Source organism: Anas acuta, chromosome 16 (genome assembly GCF_963932015.1).
Source record: "Anas acuta chromosome 16, bAnaAcu1.1, whole genome shotgun sequence".
Lineage (NCBI taxonomy): Eukaryota > Metazoa > Chordata > Aves > Anseriformes > Anatidae > Anas > Anas acuta.
The window spans coordinates 11,881,056-11,902,488 of record NC_088994.1 but is presented as its reverse complement, the minus strand read 5'-3'; the positions used below and the strand labels follow the sequence as shown (position 1 = coordinate 11,902,488).

Sequence of the window (21,433 nt, the reverse complement as noted above, 5' to 3'; positions counted from 1 at the left end):
TTTCAATTTCTGGTGAGTGCTTGTAAAGAAGTGCAGAAGTTCTATTGTGAATTTTCTGGGTGTTAACCCCAGCATTTAACACATTTCTAAGCTTTTGAAAATTTGACCACGAGAAGAATAAGCTGGAAGGAATTTTACAGGCAGATGTCTAACGTACCCAGGATACGGAGTACATGGAACATGGAAAAAGCACAAATTGAGAGTCCCACTGTTGCTAAGAATTGTTATTACTTAGCAGGGGCATAACTCACTTTTGCTGAAGATAAAACCTGCAACTCCTTGACAGGCCGGTCTGTGTGTCTGTCTGCATCTGTGTCTGTGTGTACACTCCTACCATGCTGAAATTGTTACCATGCCACTGAATTTTTTATTTCTCACAATTTCACCTCCCTATTTCAAGTGGCTACAGTGCACCATAAATGCAGATTCTTCACCCTCATCTTTCTTCCTTTCCAGTATCTCAAGTTCCTCCTGTCCTCAGCCTCGATGCCACTTGTCCTATATCCCCTGATAGGAGGCGTCACCTCTTGTTACTGCCTGGCTGAGCAACCATATACAAGTGTTCATATACACTTCCTACCAGTGATGCCCCTGCTCTGGGTTCCTGCACTCTTCCTGTCTAGTTGCTTTCATAGAATCAGAAGCATATCCCTGTCCCACTCCCTGATTTGACTGAAGTTAACCAACAAATTCAAAAGTTATAAGGGAACGACAGACAGAATAACTAGATAATCAGCCTTTTTTTTTTACTTTGAAAACAAACTAGAAAGGATCACCAACTTAAAAAGTCCACAAGCTATGTATAAGAAAAACATGGCAACAAGTAGCTAGACATAGATAAGTATAAACAAGGAATTCCCTTTAATCTGAAATGCCAGTTTCTACTTTTCATAATGGACTTCTTTGCATCCTTGAGGCTAAGGCATTCTATTGCCATAGAAACAGTATCCTGTGTCATTGTGGACCTTTCTGTTGCTGTGTGCTGTTATGGAAACAGTCATCATAACAGCTGTCCACATGTTATATATCTCAATTATTGTGTTTGTAAAGATCCACTATTAAACTCTCCTTTCAGGATTAATTTTAATAACAACTAAGCCTCTGAAGTAGTTAACAATTTAATAAACACCTCAAGGCTGCCCCAAATTAAAAATACAGCATTAGAACAAAATGTATAGTAACAGTGCCCTTTCAGTAATTACCAGCCTTTCTAAATCTCTAGCATCTGCAGAAGTTTGGGGGGAAAAAAAAAAAAAAAGGTTGCCTGTCCACCCTTACAATCATTTGTAAAACTAGTTCAGGAAAGCAAATTCTTCACCTTCTATGCAAGGACTTCTTTGCACACACATCTGTCATGCATGCGTGCATGGAAATGAAAGAAAAAAAAAAAAAGAAAAAAAAAAAAGGTTCAGTGAGAAAATGTAGCTTAGGTGGCTGAAGAGGTGAATCCTTTTCATCCCAGGTCAACCATTCTTTTGTCTCGGAAAAGCCATCTTGGATCTTGACATAGATGAATGTGTACCAGAAGCTCAACTCCTACTAATTTTTTCCTGGAAACTGAGACCTTAGCTGATCCTTGAGTTTTGAGAAAAATCTCCTCATAACATCTGAGGTACTATTACTTACTTATATCACTAGAGTTCTGTGAGCATAATTATTTTTTAGTTTTCTTGAATAAAACCATTTAAAAATCTGTGACACAGATATAAGTTCTTACTTGAGTTTGTGGTCATTCACCATTTAATTTGTTAGATGTTAATAGTTTTCTGGCTAGTTATATTGATTATACTTTTTAATTACTGTAATTTAAAAACTGCAAATGTGTACTTTTAAACTTCATCCTTTATGTCTATCTTTCATCTTTCTATTTTTTAATTATAATCACCTGTACCAGGAAGGCTATATCTTACCTCTTTTTTCTACAGTTATTACAGCTTGTAATAGGAATATTTCCTAACACTGAAAACCTGAAAAGATGTCAACTACAGATAGGATTTGAATACTTATAAAGAAAACAGTCAAATATAATGAGTTCATTGGTAAAATTCAGGTGCCTCCACTGACCTTCAGGGAAGCAGAGAAACAAAAACTACATGGAAACACGTCAATTACGAAACCCTGCTAATTTCCCCTCATAAGGGAAATAAGGCCTTGCTCGTCAGGCCAGTGATGTAATGATACCTCAGCAGTGTTTGTATCATTTAAGTGGAGCAACATTTTTGTGAAGTTCTAATTCTAATGTAGTTCTAATTTAGCATTCAATTTGAATCCTTAGATACTTTTTCTTTCCTAAAGCAAACTACTAATGACCGTATGCTTGAATTTAGCTTAAATATATATATATGTAGTCTATCAAAACTCCCCCCAGAAAGGTTTTTGAACTGGAACAGAAAGTTCATTTTTTCTCTCCTTATTAATCTCTTCCCAAACAAAGAAAGCTATGTTTAATACTATACAGAAAAAAAAAAAAATGGTACATCACACAGAAGGTGGCAGCGAGCAGGCACACATGTGCACGTGCCGTTAGCCGCACACAAAATGGCGGCAGCGTGGGGAAGGCTCGGTCCCTGTGGCAGTGGCCCCTTCGGCCATGGGCATGGTCCAGCCTCAGGGCCCGCAGGACTGCCATGTCATGGCCCTTCATGTCTGTTGCTTCCAGCGGGCTCTGGTTTTGCTCTGCTGGAGCATGGGGCTGCCCAGTTCCCCCTGCAGGGAGATCGACAGCGCCTGTGGAGGATGCTGGAAATGCCTGACCTTCCTCAGCCAGGTGTGGGGGCAGGAGGCTGGCGGGGTGCCATGAGGGGTGTGAGCAGAGGGGGAAAGAGGATGACTCCCCGCTGGGCAGGAGCATTACCTGCTGCTTGGTGTCGTTCAGCCAAGTGCCATGCTGAGCAGGGGTTAAGTTGAAGTGAGAGCTTTCCCCTTTTCAGGGAGTGCAAAGAGTGTCAAGAGCAATTCATTGAGCTCTGAGAAGGGAGATGTATATTATCAGCCCTTCAAAGGACTTGGTGTCAAGCAGTGACTAAAACAATTAGATGTTTTTGAAGATTTTCTCCTGAATGCCATGTGTTCTTCTTGGGAAAAAAAAAAAAAAATCAAGGAAAACTTGCATTCAGTCAGTGGGAAAATAGTTGGACCACTTAAGATGTCAACACAGAAAATGATTTATTTTTTTTGCTTCAAAATATTTATAGCTTCTCTAATATTAGTAAATAAATGTGCCAAAACTTCACAAATGGTTAAGTAAATTTAAGTCAAGTGAAAAAGAATGTCAGTTAATTCCAAGACAAGGAATTTTTAGGTACTTCAACATTTTTCCCTTGTAAAATCAATACAGTAAAAATAAAGTACTGACAAAAAAAAAAAAAAAAAAAAAAAAAAACTTTTTCTTAACATGTCCTTTAACTGTTTAGATTCTGCAAGCTTTATTGTTTAGGCATATATTCAGATCTACCAGGGATAAGTTTGTTATCCCAGTTGTTACCTATGAAAGACTCCATCTTCACAGTGCTGGTATTCCCAGTTGGCTTAGTAAGTAGTGTGTATGAACTGTCAGATTTTTCAATACCTTCCAATATTATTTTTGTAAAGACAGAACAAGTTGATGTGCTCAATTTAAGTAGCAAAGCTGACAGGTATAATCCCATTTTGTTCAGCTTCCAAAAAATCTGAGTGCCTTGGAGAGGCTACGAATTCTTCTTCTATCTAGTTATAGCCATGTTTTTCAGAAAACAGACTCTCTGAAATTTATTTTTTAGTATTCCTTTTTTTTGGAATGCATGTCTAGATTCTCTAAGAGACAACAGCAAACTCTAGTAGTTTAAAAACAGACTACATGCCATGCTCTCAATATAGGCCTTAATGAAAAGTCTACAACAAGATGAGGTAGGAATTCCTCTTTGTTTCTTTTGTAGGTGAGCACAGAAGGGATTCAACATCTGAGGTTTGCCTAAGTCCTAATTCCATAGACATTTTTCATGTCTATGATTCTGATTATTTGGATAAACATGAGAATCATTGAACTAAAAATAATATTCATCATCACTTTTCTGAAGAAGGGACTTCCTTACAAGTAGTTAATTTACTTTTGTTTAAATCTGTGCAGATCCCATTTGTGTGTTTAGACAGTTTTGAAAGTACTCTAATTTTGAATGTATCATGTATGACACACTGAAATACATATTTATAAAAGGAACAAACATTAATTTTGGAGTAGCTGAATTAAATATTTTTTTTTTCTTTTTTGCTTCCGGTCTTGGCTTGTCTCCAAGTTCTGTGTTTAATGAAGCTTTGTGGAGGTTTTTGTTAATATCATTCTTCTACTTAGAACTCGCCTTGCCTTCTGCTTCCATCACAAATGTATCTGGCAGCACCAGAACCTGTTTGAATCCATATGTGCAGGGAAGTGTTCAGCTGTTCAGAGAGTATTTGTTTTTTTCTGTTCCTATGATACTCATACCACAGTACATTTGGGAGTCCCCCAGTTAGAAGATATACAGTATTCATATCTTGGTTAAAAAGAAAAAATTTGTAGCTCCTATACACTTCATATAGCTCCTATACACTCCTGTAACTTTTCATAGACTGGGATTTCTAGTAATTGTTGATTTACAGTATTTTATATATTCCAGAGCACTGCTGTATACTCTGAATTTGTCATCACTAGAAAATGTATAATAGAGCTATTCTTTTTTCTGAGTATGAAAACTGTATGTTGGCATTAACCAAGAACTCCAGTTTTGCCATTTAATCAGTCATGAACTTGCTGATAACAACGCATTTCCTATTGACTTAGTAGTGTAGAACTGACATAGATATTATATATTTGTGCAGCAACTTATAATGGTTCTTAAATGAATCTTAAATTCAGAGAAAATTATGTATTGAGGCAGCTAGTAAGAAAGTGTTTTAATGTACTAGATATGAAAACTAGATATGAAAAACTAGATATGAAAAATTGCATTTAAAATGTTTTGTGGGAATACTAGTCATCGTTAAATCTGCTTTGTGCACATATTTATTCCATCTATTTATATTTTTACTTCAGTTTTTGGCTGTTATATTTTCAACTCTAATTGCTTATAACAGAGAACCTGTACATCCTGAGGAGATGGATGGCACTAATCCAAGTTGGCCTATTCACATAATAGTTATTTTGATCCTTTTCAGCACTTTGGATTTATTTTTTAATTTATACAAGTTGTTTATTCTTTAATTATTGCTTTTGCTGAAATGCTAAGTTGCAGACAGCTTCCTATAAAGCTTAGCTTCAGCATAGCTTTAACTGTAGGTAGCACAATGATGAAAAAACTTTTGTGTCCCAAATTGCCAACTAATCATCACTAATGAAGCTGCACAAATTAATAACAATAGAGGGGGTGGGAGGAGGGCTAGAAGAGTACAAATTTCCATGTCTAAATTCTGTATCTAAGAACTGTCTCGTGCACTAAACATTTTGTACCCTTGATACTAAGACATAACAATACGGGGAAAAACAAGTGTATGATTTTGCAGGTATACTACATGCACAGGTAGGAGTTAAACTGTGATGATGTTAACTTGGTAGTACTCTTATTTTTGACAAAGTACAACTCTTCAAGTAATGTTCTGTAAATGTATTTTTAATAGTTACTAAATCCTTAGATCTTTTTTAAGTTCTTGCACAGATTTTACTCAAGTTTTCTTATTCTGTATATACCAAACTCGTAGAAGCATATAAAATGCCTTTGGCTCTGTATCAGGACAGTTCCAGACAATGCAGTGTTCTTCTTCAGTGCTTCCAAGATTATGTGTTTTCCCACATATTCCTTTCATTTTTTCTTCAGTGCTATCATATTGCACAGTTGAAGTGTATTAAGAAATGTCCATACCCTGTACTAAGCATCAGATCAAGTTACAACAACATGCAAATTCAGGCATTTTATCTTGCTGGACTCTGCCAGTTAATTACGATTGCATCACCTTCTTCCTGGTTTTTATTTTTCCTAAATGGGAATTATTTTTACATGGATGAGGATTTTTTGAAATCTGTTTATTAGATTAAAATGTTTATTAGAGAAGATCATGAAGGAAAATACTTTTGTCCCAACTGTACATGTAGGGTTTTCTATTACATTATTTTCATAGGAATTATTTTGCCTTATATTTCCACCTTAAAATCTTTTTTTTTTTTTTTGGATACCACCATACTGATGTTACTTTTTGTACAGCAAGTGCTAGTATCCAGCTATGTTGAATGGAATAGAAGGATCTAGCAACTTTGGTTCTTCATTCTTCATACCTTAGAGCGTAAGCCTTCCTTCTTTCTCAGAAATACCTTTTATGAAATAATTCTTTACTTACAAAATAATTCTTAAAAATACGAACCTGCAATCTTCTTGGTGTCCAATCTTTGTTTTGTATTCATTATGTGTAGTATGTACCAACGTAATATATCAAAATTGCAATGTGTATTGATTCTTCCACTGAAATACAAAATAAATAGCTTAGAAGAGATGAGTAGAAATTGCAGATGTTTATGTTATTTGGTCTTCTGTTCATCTTCCAGTTTAGTTTCATCTGATTATTATGAATAGCTCTGTGAGGCTTAAAGACCTCTTTGGGGTACTGATAATGTACCTTACAAATATTCAGAAAAAAAAAACAGGACATGCTGTTAAATGTGCGGTCCTTAACAGAGAAACCTAGAAGGGAAGAGATATTGGAGTGGGACAAGAAAACAAGGGAGTAACAAAATCGCCAGGGAAAAAAATAAAATAAAAAAGTAAAACTTCTAACTGAACAGTCCACCTGAAAATTGACTGATAACTGCTGTGGCTTTTTAAAAATGCTCCTGGTTTAATATAAAGTTAGAAAGGTGCCTCGAATGCTAGGCTTCTCTGCGTTGCGACCACCAGCATGATTCATTCACCAATACATTTCCTGACTCAAAGTCTGTGTTAGATGATACAGGCCATAAATCAAATATGTACACTTGCTAATTTGTTTCACTTTTCAGGTGATACTCAAACATATAAAAAGTGGTCATAGAAAAAGGTTGTGAAATGGCAAGTGATTGAAAGTAGAAATTCACTTAAAATTTGTTGCATTTTTAAAGAATACAAAAACTTTCATACCAGCTGATGCTGTGTTTCCAATCCGCTAAGGTAGTCATTTCTGAGTACACTGTTGAAAGCTGCAGTAAATTACATACTTTACAAACAATCTACAGAGACTGGAAAAAATAGGGGTTTGTCTTCATCATACTTCTGTGGTCAGCCACTGCTAGACACAAGTTATAGTTGTCTAAGCCTGTTGGATTTATAAGTGATTTGATCGTTATCTCTATGATAATTAAGACGTCAGCCATCACCACTAAGTAGCCACTTCCATCCAGTAGTTTGTGTACAAAGAATTCTCAGCTGTTATTTCCAGATTGCGGTTTCTTTAAACCACGTCAAAAGATACCTGATTGAGCACAAGATTTCTGAAAAAAAGAGGTTTATTTTGGATAAGGGAGCATGGTTTGAAGACCATGAGTGCATATAGAGCTCCATGTTTGTGATGTAACGTGTAATATGCTATGACCACTACCTGTCATCACTGGTTCTTCAAGGTTTTATGTTGGGAAGTTGCATTCATCAAAAGTTTAACAGCTTGTGTGTTTAGAAGAAATGTTGTGGTCTTTAAACAAGGATCAGATATAGTTGTGAAGCACTTTAAAACATGTGGCTTTGTCTCTAATTGTGCAGTTACTGTGCTTACTCATGAGTTGTGGGTGATAACGTGATTATCATCTGCCTACTTGATCACATGCACATTTTGATGCTTGAAAAAAAAAAAATTATCTGGCTGGTAATTGTCATATTACACAGATTTAAAGAGACTGTTTCCTAGACAACAGAATAGTTGTGTTGCATCCATGAGCTGTACACCGTCTTGTATCTGCACCTAGGTGACACACCTGGTGGCAGCTGCTGCTCCCATTAATGACATGGACAAGATGGAGCTCTTTACATAGCCATAATCAAACTCCCTGAACTATGCAAGTCAAGGAAGTCACATAAATGTATGAAACAAAACCAAAATGACAAGATTCATGGTGCTAATGAGTCATACAGTCAATATCCTTGATAGAATTGTTGAGTTTGTTTTTAAATGGAAACCAAATCATTCAGTAGCCAAAGGCCATTTAAGGCTATCCTATTTAGGATATCTGCTGCAAAATATAACTACAAGTACACCTGTATAACATGGCATATCAATTCACTATGACGATTCAAGTATGTTAAAATAAAACACGATAGACAGCAGGTAGAAGACCTAACCTTAATGTAGCCACTATGCTAACAATGAGGCAATGAGATGGCCAGTTGTCATTATTTTATATACTATTTTATTATTATTATTTTTATACATTACTGTATATATTTTGTATATTCTCAGATGGGGGAGAAAGCTGATGGGAAAAATGGTTATTGACATTCAAATCACATAAACATTATCACAGCCTAGTTAGTGTAGACAGTGTTAGACAGCATCTTTCACAGGAGCAGTAGCTGCATCACATGCTTGGTAAGGAAGGTGTTTGGCAGTTTTATTTATGAGGCAACAGAACTCTGAAGTTGTGCAGGTTAAGGAAATTTATGGCAGAATAACATGAAAGCAATCTAAAGGGCTAATGTTTGTTCCAGGGCTAGATCATTTTACTAAATGCATATTTTTATATACCCTAACTTAAACTAAACGCTCTGAAGTAAAGATAATATTTGGTGTTTGGTGTTTGGGGAGGAGGTGGGGAAGCATCTGGGGGAATGGTGTTGGTGGTTTGTTTTTTGTTGTCTGGGGAAGACATTAAATGCTAGGTAACAAAAACTCAATCTCTCCTCAATGTTTTTAGGTTCCTTAGCTAAAAAAGGGTGTGCTTTAGCAGGAGTATAGTGGTATCATCACTTAGCAGTTCATATTCTATGCTAGTATTTCACAGTCAGATGGTCACAAGTTTCTGAAGATCTTTATCACACTTTTTTTTTTCCTAAATGACTTAAAGTGTGAATGTAATAGTAAATGAATTTGCTTATTGATCCTGTGACATTTAGTCAGGATTGCCTGTAAATTTAAAAAGGAGTTCTCTGGGGTGTCTCTCCCTCTGTGGGTAGTAAGAGTTATAGTCTGACGGAAGGTGCATCACCTTCTGTACATGCCTTTCATAGGTAGTTTCTGACAGCAAGTCTGCCTTTCAAAGCTTCTCCAAGAAAAGTCATTTCTTTTCTGTTTGCCTTTTCTATTCAAACTGCAGCCAGTCATTGATCAGCCACCTCTAGAATCATTGCACAATGCCCCTAGGTCAGCCAACCGTGTCCTTATGGGTGACTGCAACTTGCCAGACATAATCTGGGAAATCCACTCAGCTGATACAAACAGGTCCAGGAGATTCCTAAAACATCTGGATGATAACTTCTTGGTACAGGTATTAAGGGAGCCGACTAGGAAGGTGCCCTCCGAGATTTGCTCCTTCTAAATGTTGGTCTGTTCCTTGAGATAACATCGATCCATTACTTGATAAGGATGGTCATCTCACAAACAGGGTCACAGGCAAAGCAGAGACATTTAATGCCTTCTTCACCTCTGTCTTCAACACTGATGATGGGCTCCAGGACCCCCAGAGCCCCAAGTTGGAGGACCGTGGCTGTGGTAATGATAAACTCCCAGCCAACCCCGAACTTGTACAAGATTTGCTGCTTCCTCATGAGGGGAGTGGAGGGACAGCCACTGATCTCTTCTCTCTGGTGGCAGTGACAGGATCCAAGGGAAAAGCATGAAGCTGTGACAGGGGAAGGTCAAGCTGGGTGTTAGGAAAAGATTCTTCACCAAGAGGTTGATCAGGCACTGGAACAGGCTCCCCAGGGCAGTGGTCACAGCCTGTTGGCATTCAAGAAGTTTTGGACAAGGCTCTCAGACACATGGTTTGGTTTTTGGGTGTGTCCTGTACGGAGCCAGGAGTTGGACTCTGTGATCCATGCAGGTTCCTTCCAACTTCGGATCCTCAGTGACTCTATGATTGCATGACTGTAAATGATAAGTTGATGAAGATCTGCAGCCTTGTGAGAGAAGATTGTGCTGCTGTTCTGTTCATTTGTTGTCACTGTTACAGAAGACTGATTGACTCTCAACAAAATGTGACCAAACCACATCCACTATAATTGTCTGGTGTTGAAGTAATTTATGCAACCTAGTACATAATCATGATGTGTTAGTAATTTGACCACTTTATCAAGTAAATAGAAACACCAGTATGGAGGCATTCCCAGTTCAAATTCCCTCCTTCCCACAAATAAATCTCAGATGGCTTTCAAAAGATGCTATTTTAGAGCCTAGAAATGGTTTTTGGAACCAGACTGTTTTAAATGTGTCTGGAAGGAAAATAACGTCATTTTGAATCAGGAAATAGATGTACAATGGTATTGTTAAGAAACTTCATCCCCCTTTTTTCCCCTCCCTATATCACCAAGGTAGAGTACAGTGTCACTTTCTGACTTTGTAGAACAGTGCAAAGCTTTATACAATAGAAAAATAACACAGGTTAAGGAACTCCAGGAAGAATCCTTGTAGTACAAGTCCTTTCAGAAAACAAATTCTGAATCTGCATATAAGTCTGTGAAAAAAGACTTAGTTCCTTGTTTTTAGTTATAAGAAGGAAGTATATTTCCCCTTTTTATATTATAGAAAATAGAATATGGTCACTGACAATGAGTAATTCTTATTAAACGCTCTGCCTGTTCTGTCATCTTTTTTTCCCCAAAAGACAAGATGTTTCGTTATCATGTTGAGTTTTCATTTATATTTTTGACCTACTGGAAAAAAAAAAGAGCCTGAATGTATCTTCCTCTTTTGTTGCCAGCAGGGAAATTCTGTCTAGATCACATTTTAAAACGGAATTAGGGAAACCATTTATTTCTGCAGAAAAATGTGCTTTGGATTTAGGGATGGGCAGCCCTTTGGGAGTGGTTGCTGCTGGGATGCAGAATCAGAGTGGGATCTTGCCCTCATTCACATGGCCGTGCTTAGAGATGTGGATGCTTTGAGGTGAGTTTGCTTGTAAGAAGGTAAATACAACCTCTTTCCCTCTGATGGACTAGCAGGTCTTCATGTGGAGAACCTCATGGAAATTTAGCTCCCTCTTGTGGTTTTTCCACACAGAATGTATGAATCGAGTCAACCTTAATTCTAAGTATAATATACCTGTTACTTTTCCCTGGCAGTTGATGTATTTACTGCTATTTCCTCTCTTCTTAGGGAATGATAGGCTAGTGATAATCTGTAAAATGATAATCTGTAAAATTTTGATTTACATTTCATATGCAATTTGAGAGCCATTTTACCAGAACATGGGGAATTAGGGGAAAGGGATTTGTTGGCTATTTCTGTTGTTTGATTTTTCTTCAAATGAGGGAAGAAGAGCCCTAAATACTAGAGGATAAAAAGAAAAAGAAAAAAGAAAAAGATAAGACCCTCCTGTTTGACTGATAAAACATGGAAACAAATATATGCATTTGGTTGTCTTACTCAGATCTGTGTTTTATTTTAGGTTGAACTGAATTACATGATACTAACAAATACCACGCCATTGTTAGTGGATGAAGAACAAACGCACTTAGAAAACTGTTGAGTCTAGCTATTACCAAGCTATGATTCCAGCAGGCATTTTGGGGGGTACAGCAGGGCTAAATCAGCCCTGACCACTTGTTCTTACAGCCTCTCTGCCTCCTCTGCAATCCTGGAATGGCTTTCCTGTGATTTTCAGTTCCATTTATGGTTCACAGTGCAGAAAACAGGAATTCAGCTGTGTTGTTCCCTTGCAGCACTCATCCTGGCCATGAGAATTGTTGTTCTGGAGCTAGGTAGCAGCTCAGGAATGGGACTGAGTGACCACAGGCAGGACCTGCTACAGCCAGCTTAAGCAGATTTAACAAACGTTGAGAGATCAGACGTAGAGACTGCAGTCTTACAGTACCACTACCTTGATTGAGGAAGGTACCTTCAAGGCAGTATAGAACTCAGTAGTCTTGAATGCTGTTTGCCTCACTCCTGTCCAGTTTGTATTCACTGGCTCCAGCTTGTATTTGACCCTGCCCTGGGTCAAATTATGAGTCAGTTCTGACATGGAATTTGGGACAACATCAGCTTTGTAGAAGGAAGGTGAAAGGTTTTGGAGTGAAAAATGAGCTTGCTGAAGCAGTGGGAAGCAACTGTTAGGACTCAGCATCAGCAGTGGAACTGCTAATGCCGTGCAGAGGAGAAAAAGAGAACGGTAAAGAATGATGGCTATTTGTATAGAAACACATTTCCAGTTTTTAAGAGGAAATATATTTATACCATCATTCCTCTGAAGAGAGAAGGAGATGGTTGCTTACCACTGAAACCTCTGAATGCTAACTTGTAGCATAGTTAGAGTTCTGTTCTGACCTAGGAAAGGCGTGCTGTGTAAACTCATTTGCAACTAGCATGGTGTTTGCAGGATGTAGTACACTGTGTAGTGGTGACATTTCCCCCTTTTCATACCAGTCAGAAATCTGGAAGGATCCAAATTGCTTGAACAAAACCCCTATTAAAATATGAGCAAGAACTAGAGGAACTGGTACTATACTACATAGAGATATCAGCGTGCTTCCTTTCTGAAAAGGAACTTTTATAAAAAATACAATTCAAGGTGAATTTTTATACATGCAGACATGTATAATGACTTGCAGGGGATTAATAGTCTGATTTCGGAAGCACAGAAAAGAGATCCTTGCTATCCAACAAAGCTTTTTAAGAAGTACACGCAGGCAAACAGCCAAATAGTACAGGCTCATATGCTGAATTGACTGCTGATGGTGAGTTTATAGATGGGGTATTTGTTAAGAATTGTATAATGAAAGTAATTTCATAAATATGTCTGGATAGGAAAGCATTGTTAATGTAAGTTTTCTGCCAGTACAACTGCCTGGCTGACAAAGGGAGTGGGAACTTGTTTTTCCAGCTCAAGAAAAGGGCAAGACCTTTGGATGGTTTTCATTAATACTGCATTAGAATGCCAATATTTCAAAAACATCAAAACTTTAGTTTGAGATCAAGGAACTGATTCAGTATTATTGTACTGTTAGCTATATTTCAGAATATGACAGGGGAAAAAATACTAACAAATACATTTTTCCTGAGTGTATGAAATAGTAAACTTGTCTCATCTGTAATTTGAAAAGCCTGAGAAATGTTGTGATACACGAAGCAGGTAAGCAAACAGAGCTCATCCTGCCTACTACAAGAGAGTGCAGCAGTTAAATATGGTTCACTGTATCAGTCATCAGCAATCTTACTGCGCTAAAATTTGGTTCTGGTAACCCATTAAGCATGCCAGTTTTGACCTGCATTCATTTCCTTTAGAAGTGCAGCTTGAAGCACTGCCATTATCACCAAAGCCTTCTTAGTTTTGTGATGTTTTGTACTGCAGAGTGGTCTAGTTGATCTCTGTGATTAGGGCTTTGAAGAAGTATGGGTTTTGTGGTATTTTTTTTAAGTGTGCCACAATATCTGTTTTGCAGAAAAGTGAAAAAGCCTGAGTGGGTATGACAATCTGGCTTTTTGTTACCCATTATGGAATGCATAAATTATCTGGTCCTAATGCTGGGGACTTGGTTTGTGAGATATTTCCTGATATTTATGCTTTTCAGTCAAAACAATGGATATTTTATGAGGCTATTTAGAGGGGACAACTCATATCACCCTGCCGGCAAACATGGGTGTGAAAATACGGAATCATAATGATTTGTCCTGCAAATCAGTTTATTGCAACATCAGAGTTCTTTCGTACACAATTCTAACAACAATTTCAAGTCTTTCTTAGTTATGCCAATGAGATTGCTCTTCCAAAATATACATGAAGCCTATAACCATAAGGCCCATCGGTTGCATTTAGCAGAGTGATAAGCAAACAGCCCTTGGAAGGTACATCTGAAATGAGTAATCTTTCCATGGATTTCCACAGATTTTTATATTCTTTTGTAGATGTCTGTTATGGTCCTTAGTGATCATCTTAGTAGTAGCAGTGACTGAAAAGATTTAACTGAAAGAATATGTTCTTTGCTTTCAATTACTAGACAAATACTGTCAACAGATGTGGGGGAAAGATATCAAACTTTGTAGTATTAAATTTTTGGACATTAAAAATGGACACAGCGTTCTCAAGATGCAACATCACCAATATAAAGAATTCTAAATGCCACTTCTCCCTTTGCAACTACAAGGAAGCATTTTCTTTATCTAGTATTTGGCTTTGTTGTTTATGATTTTATCATTCCTTTCAAAGGTCTGGTTTAAAAGTAGTTCAGCCATTTATATCACTCAAATGCAGAAACTTGAACAAAGAACTGTTAAGATGTAGCTCCTAATCTTCACCATATGTTGGCATGCTTCTTCGTTTTTGCTTTCTGCCAATAGTTAGCATTTCTTTCACAGAAAAAATGGTGAGAGGCTAATGGACAGAAGCCATACTGCCTATGAATTGCCTATGTTTTTATGTAAGAGTTACAAAATCTAGAAATAATTTTGTACACTACGATAGATTGACAATGTTTAGGAATGGTCCCATGAGATGGAAGAGTCAGGAAAAACAAGACCGAGACAGGTCTCTCGTTTCTGGGAAATTTCTCTCTCAACGTTTTTCCAGGGAATCCGTTACTGTGCCGTGACAAGTACATGGAGCCACGCAGTGCCTGAGACGTGACCACGAGTCGATGCCCTGTGGCCTCCCTGTTCGGAAGCAGCACAACCTCCACACCACTCGAGGCACTTCCAACACCGTTACCTCAAGAACCGTCACCGAAAATTCTCGAAGTGCCACAAAACGCACGCGTGTGTTGCCATAACCGATTTATTGCTTTATTATCAAACACTTCGAGGACGTTTGGGAGCAGCAGGCCGGGGCAGTGACCCCAACCCCTCGGCCCCTGGCACAGGCGGCCCCGGGGCTGTTTCGTAACGGCGCCGCGCTCCCCGCCAGCGGCCTCACAGCGGGAGCTCGGCCTGTGCGGGGCAGTGCCGAGCGCTGCCAGCAGCTGGGTAACGTTTAGATTTGTTCGCGTCCCGCCTGGCCAGCGCAGCCGCCTCGTGAGAGGTGCCTCGGCGCCCTCTCGCGACAGCAGCCCGTGTCGCGACAGGCTGCGCGCCGCCGCCTCGGAACGGCGCGACAGAGCGGAGGGGATTTGCGGTGGGGAGGGCTCCTGCGAGCCGCGTTGGTGTTGGCCCGGCCCTGAATAAGCCGCACACCGGGCGGACATTTTAATGTTTCACAGCGCGTTTAACGCCCGGCCGGCAGCGCTCCGCCCGCCCCTCCCCGCCCTTCTTCCCCGCCCTTCTTCCCCGCCCTTCTTCCCCTCACGGCCGGGCTGCACCCAGCGCGCATGCGCAGCGGGCGGGGTGGGGTGCGGAGCCCGGCGCCCTCCGCGCGACATTCAGGGGACACGCGGCCCTGCGTCACCGCCACCGCGCCGCGCGCGGCCATTGGAGGCCGGCGGGACCGGCCCGCAGAGCGCAGGCGCGGAGGGGCTGAGGGACGGGACCGGGACCGGGACCGGGGAGCGCGGCGGGGCCGGGACCGGGGCTGGGACCGGGGCTCGGCTCCCGCTGCCGCCATGAGGATTTGGACCTCGGAGCACGTCTTCGAGTAGGGCCGGGGGCTGCGGAGAGGGGGTGGGGAATGCGCTCGGGAGGCGCCGCTCCGCCGTGGCGGCAGCCGCCTCAAGGTCCTTTGGTGCCGGCCGGGGGTGGCGGCCCCGGAGCGGTGCTGAGCGATAACCCCAAAGGAGCGGTGTGTGGGGAGGGGAACGGCTCGGGGGGTGTTGGGGAACTGCTGAAATCCGATAAATTCGGGTCTTGTGGAGTTACATGGGAGGGACACATTCCTGCCAAATTAGAAGCCTCAGGGTAATTACAGGAGGCAGGGGAATTCGGGAGTGCTGCTGAACCAGGGGTGCCAGACCTCTTGGATCTGCCCCTGTCCAGCCTAGGGAAGGATGTTTTGTAAGGTTAAGAATGGGAAACTGATCTGCCCTAAAAATACAAAGTGGTTGATATGTTGTGTCCAGTTTAAATAGAAGTCCTGTTAAAAAAGCTAAGTGTACAACCTCGTGTCTTGGTTTTGTTTTGGCAGTCACCCCTGGGAAACAGTAACGACAGCTGCCATGCAGAAGTACCCAAACCCGATGAACCCCAGTGTGGTCGGAGTTGATGTCCTGGACAGACACGTAGACAAGAGCGGGAAGCTGCACAGCCACAGGCTGCTCAGTACAGAGTGGGGAATACCCTCCATTGTGAAATCGGTGGGTATTGTGGACGGATGTTGGGGGAAGCTTGTGAACCAGGTTGTTGTAATAGAAGTGCCTGATTTCATAATTCTCACTTTTTAAAAGTGTAAGAACTTAAGTGTCAGGAAGGCTCAATAGCAGTACGTGTATTGACTTCCAGGTAGTCAAAAACTGTCTAGATTGTAGATTTCTTCCAGTTAAAAAAAGAGATCCACTGTGACTTAATAGTTTTATTTAAATTAAACCCTAATTCTGTTGTCTCTGTGTCTGTTCAGTACCTTATGTATTTAGACGCACTAAAAAAGTTGCAGTTGCTTAGCATAATTATTTCCATGTATGTGTGCCTGTTTTCTAGCTCATTGGCACATGCAGAACAAAGACATACGTTCAGGAGCACTCTGTTGTTGACCCAGTGAAGAAAACAATGGAGCTTAAATCCAGTAATGTAAGTACTTTAGTTTTGTTTATACAATTTAAACAGATACCAGGTTATAATAAATCCTTGTAAATATGAAAAGGATTGTCATCTTTAAAATTACTATAAAATTGCATTAGAACAATATAAGTAAAACCTTTTAGGTAATGTGTTTATAGCTGACCAGTTCTGTTTTTCAGAAGGGATCTCTTAGGTTTTTGGAACCTGTCAGCAGTGAAACATCTGAACATACAGATGAGCAAAATACCAGTAGTTTTCTTTGTTTGTAGGATTTTGTTTTGTTTTGTTTTTTAACTTTAAGTTCTTTGGTGTACAGTGCCACCATATCCTAATTGTATAACATTTTGCTTTATGTACTGCCACATCTTTTTGATCCGACGGTTAAAAGGTTCTTATAAACATGGTAGTTTGTGTCTTGTGAATGTTGGTAGCTCATAAGGGATCCAAAAGAATCTAAGGAAAGAGCACTAGATTGCTAAACACTTAACTTGGAGACTTATCTGTTCTCTTGTACACCTCTAATCCTAAGACTTGCAGGAAAAACATGTTTAAGACAGATAAAAGTATTAGTTTTGTATCTGCAGTTTTATTTACTATATTCCTGTAATGTTTTTACTAAGAGGTAGTCTTGTTTTATATTCTACAGATTTCATTTACAAATCTAGTGTCAGTAGATGAGAGGCTTGTCTACAAACCACACCCTCATGAACCAGACAAGTAAGTACCACTTGTTCTGATTGCCCTGAGGTACTACAGACTGGTTTTGTATTTGTAAATTCCCATGGTCTTGAACAGATGATGCTGTGGGGTTTACATCGCTTCCAGTGGTATCTTGTCAAAAAAGAGAGAAAAACTGTCGATTTCTTTAGGCTATACTCGTATTGCTAGTGATAATTCTCAGGTATCTATATAAGGATTTTAAAGCAAGAATTTTTCTTCCATAACTGTGGGAAATGCTAAAAACCTGTTGTTAAAGGGGATGTCATAATACCATAATTCTCAACATAACTTCACGCCAAAGCTGCTGCTTCTACTCTTTCTGCCTGCTGCTGAAGATAGAAGTAGTTGAGTGCCACAAATGTCCATCTAGACTTAGTGTGGACACTTGGTTTTTATTTTATGTGTTGAAGCCTATGCAGTTAAGCACTGAGGAAGTAGGTTGTGTTTATGGGGCAGGATGTTCTGTGTTACGTGACAAAGCTGATGAAGGAATGTGCTTGTTGGGGAGGAGTGAGAAGCCTTTAAGCAACGCAGTTTTAAACTACTTGGAAAAATTCATTTTCTGCTCTCTGTTTCAGAACCATTTTGACGCAAGAAGCAATAATATCTGTAAAAGGTGTCAGTCTCAGTAGTTACCTGGAAGGGTTAATGGCGAACACAATTTCTTCCAATGCTAATAAAGTAAGTATGACCTTTGCGTACAATGTGACCGCTAGGAAATGACAATGGGAATGCAAATACAAATCTCTGTTTTATGTTCTGGCTTTGTCAACAATCTTGGAAAGGGTGGGGGTGATCCTGCTGCCTTTACTGTAGATATGTGAATGCTGAGCTTATTGAACTTGCTCTTTTTTTCCTCTTATGAATATAGATAACAAATTCTTATTGGTAAGCACTCAATCATAATTGAAAAAACATTTCCATTCATTTAAACGGTGCTTTCACTCCGTTCCTGCACTCTTGATGCAATCTATTAGTTTTAGTGTTGAAACAGAATGCGCATCAAGGCATCTGAAGTAGTTATGTGGGAGCAATTAAGTGGTGTTATAGTTGAGAGTTTATCCTTTGAGTTCAGCCACAAGAATAACAAAACACAAAGTGGATAAAAAGCCACCTTGTGGTTCATAAGACAGCACTGCTGATAACAGGAATATTAAAGTGTATAGCAGTACAATTCCTGCAGTACTCTGGTTATCGAAGGAAAAAAAAAAAAACAGGCATGCAGTTCTGTAACTTTTGCTTCCTTTTTCAATTACTGTTTCTTAAGTAATTTTCAGTAAGACAGGGTTTAATCTGTTTAATTGGTTTAATTACTTAATTACCAAGACTTACACTTTTTTTTTCTAACCTGTAGGGACGTGAAGCGTTGGAATGGGTAATAAATAGACTGAATGCTGAAATTGAGGAGTTCGCAGCTTCAGCAAGAGGAACGATGAGGAATTCAATGGCAGCAGCAGCATTTGTAGAGAAATGATAGTAAATATACTTGTATTACTAACAGGGTTTAACAATCCAAAGCTTCTCTCCAAACCTAAATACATGTATCCTTTGTTATTTAAAGGCATACCTGTGTATTAGGTATGTTTCAAATTTAATTTGGAGAAAAGCTAAATTCATACTAATGGGGCTGATATGCAAAACTTAATTAATATATTGGTTCAGCTGGACCGAACTTCGGTTGCAGATGGAAAAAATAATTTTGGAGTGTCGTTCCTGTATTTACATGAACACTAACTTAAAATGTTTTCAGATATGAAATAGCCTTGTTTAGAGATGAGGCTGAGTATGTCCAAGGAGACTGGCATGTTAGGTTGACTTCTGTGGAATTTTTATTTTTGTGTGACTTATGGACTACCTCTTTTGGGACCAAACCCAAAATTAAGTAGAATGGTTTGTTCCAGCATTGTTCTGTTTAAGTTTTGATAGTTGTATGATACAACTTGGTTTAACAGAAAGTTTATTACTTGAAGCTTGAAATACAAAAGAATGTAGAAAATATTTTTTGATATGCTTTTTAACTAGTTTGACTGGTTGAGCTAACATGGTACTCAAATTGTTTTTCAGTCAGTATAGGTAAAACATTCAAAGTGTCTCTTATCTACTAAGACCTAAATTCTGTTTTCAAGTATGACATTGATGAGCTAGACATGCAGTAACATAAGATTTTATCTCACATGTCTAGAATAACTATCTCAATTTCTAGAAGCCCGTTAAATAAATGGGTACAATAAGCATAGAGCCTTAAAAAAAGCTGCTGGGACTTCTGAGAATAGTAGGTTTTCAATTCAAAAGTTTGAAGAATCACATAGCGGACTAAAAAAACTTGGTGAAGCTGGCTAAAGAGAGACCTGAGCATAAGAGGAAGTAATAATAAGAATGTTAATGATATATTTATTAACTCAATCATGCTCTGAAAATAACCTGTTACACCAGCTGATTATTTTGTTGTCCTTTAAATTAAACATAATGTTCTAAATTCCAGGAGGTCCTCTACATTTTAAGCTAATTTGCTCACAAAAGAAGGCTCTTTAAATGAAAACCTTGAGAATAAAAGGTTTTCTACAGCTCGTGTTTGTTTCCTGGTACTAGCTATAAATTCTTCATACTGACTTCAGTGATTAGCTGTGGGAACTTAAAGGTCAAACCTTGACGTCCTTGCTTACGTAATGCACCAGTCTGCTGGTAGTCCTGTTGGCTTCAGCAGAGGCTGTGTCCCCCATCTGGCTCCTTCAGTGTGAAGGGATAATGGGAAAACACAGCCCCAAATCTGCTGATTGGGGGGTGGGGGGGAAGTATTTTGGTGCCAGAGACTTACCCTGGAATTTTGATTCTAAGCTTACAAGTAATCTCAAGACTCTCTTAGCCTTTACAAGCTGTAATGTCACCTGTTCCATCGATTTTATGTTGCATGCCATTTCTGTTGTATCAGAATTGCCTGTTCAACAGTATCTGCTATATAAAGAAACAGAGCTTATTTTAAGTTGGAAAGTTTGAAAAAACATTTGTGTAGGAAAAAAACAGGTATGTACATATACCTTTTAAAAATTAACTATTCTAAATATTTTTCTAAAAAGAAATGGTTTAAGAATACCTTTATAAATTGAAATCATTCTGGTTTACCATGCTTTTACAGAAGATTATTACAAGTGAAATAGTGTTTCAACTTAAAAAGTGTATGTGAAACTGCTGCAAAATTGTACCATAACTTCTGATAAAAACGCAATGCTTGAAAGTGACTTTAAATGCTTATTTAGCCCTTATCACTTGGCATTTTAAAGTCAATTTTATGTTTTCCTAACTTCTCTGCACTAAGGACCTGCATAGTATGAATTCACAGTTTGTCCTTGCACTGAAAAAAACTTAACTATTTAATTTTTGCAAGCATTCAACAACTTCTTGAAAGATCATGATTTGCTTGGTTCCATTTTATTTATATGCCTGCATTCTCATTCTGTCAGGGAGTAGTATGGCTTTCTGTATGTGGCGCTTTTTTATTTTAAATAAAACTTTATCTGAGTTCTGGCTACTTTCTGAAGCATTCTGATTATTCATTTCTTTTAACTGCTAGGTTAGTAATGTAGAGTGAGGGGGGGGTGAAGGTGAAGAAATAGTTTGGAGATAATAGTTTATTTTATTCAAATGCATATCCTAAAATGCACGTTTGTAAGTGGTAATAATTTAAATCCATTTGCAGCTGCTGTGGTCTGTCTTCCTCAGATGTGCTATGACTGAATGCATCAATTCTGGAGCAAGTGTGACTTGAGCTCATGCAGAGAAGCCATGTGTTTGGGTGGTTAGAAGAAATGAGGGAGGTGGGAAGGAAAGGAGCTACACTTGAAGGGATAAGAACTAAAGGATGAGGAAGAAAGAAAAAGGGGGGGGGATGGGGTGAAGGAATATAATGCAAACAAATCAGTGGTGTGGTCTTTGGTGGATCCTTACCTCTTCCAGCTCGCCT

The 21,433-nt window shown here is 39.0% G+C and overlaps 1 protein-coding gene across 2 annotated transcripts in view; it reads left to right on the top strand.

The window, feature by feature from the left end:
• PRELID3B (PRELI domain containing 3B) overlaps positions 1-21,001 on the top strand; it is a 61,282-nt gene extending 40,281 nt beyond the window's left edge. The window contains exons 1-6 of one of the 2 annotated variants that reach the window (XM_068700077.1): positions 15,436-15,679; positions 16,166-16,334; positions 16,675-16,764; positions 17,402-17,472; positions 18,054-18,156; positions 18,830-21,001. In XM_068700077.1, coding sequence (XP_068556178.1) covers positions 15,648-15,679; positions 16,166-16,334; positions 16,675-16,764; positions 17,402-17,472; positions 18,054-18,156; positions 18,830-18,949 — 585 coding nt within the window. In that variant the 5' untranslated portion in view covers positions 15,436-15,647 and the 3' untranslated portion in view covers positions 18,950-21,001. Of the gene's footprint in view, positions 1-15,435; positions 15,680-16,165; positions 16,335-16,674; positions 16,765-17,401; positions 17,473-18,053; positions 18,157-18,829 lie in introns of those variants that run through there. The other variant, XM_068700078.1, reaches the window with a different exon arrangement.
• The last annotated feature ends 432 nt before the right edge of the window (positions 21,002-21,433 follow it).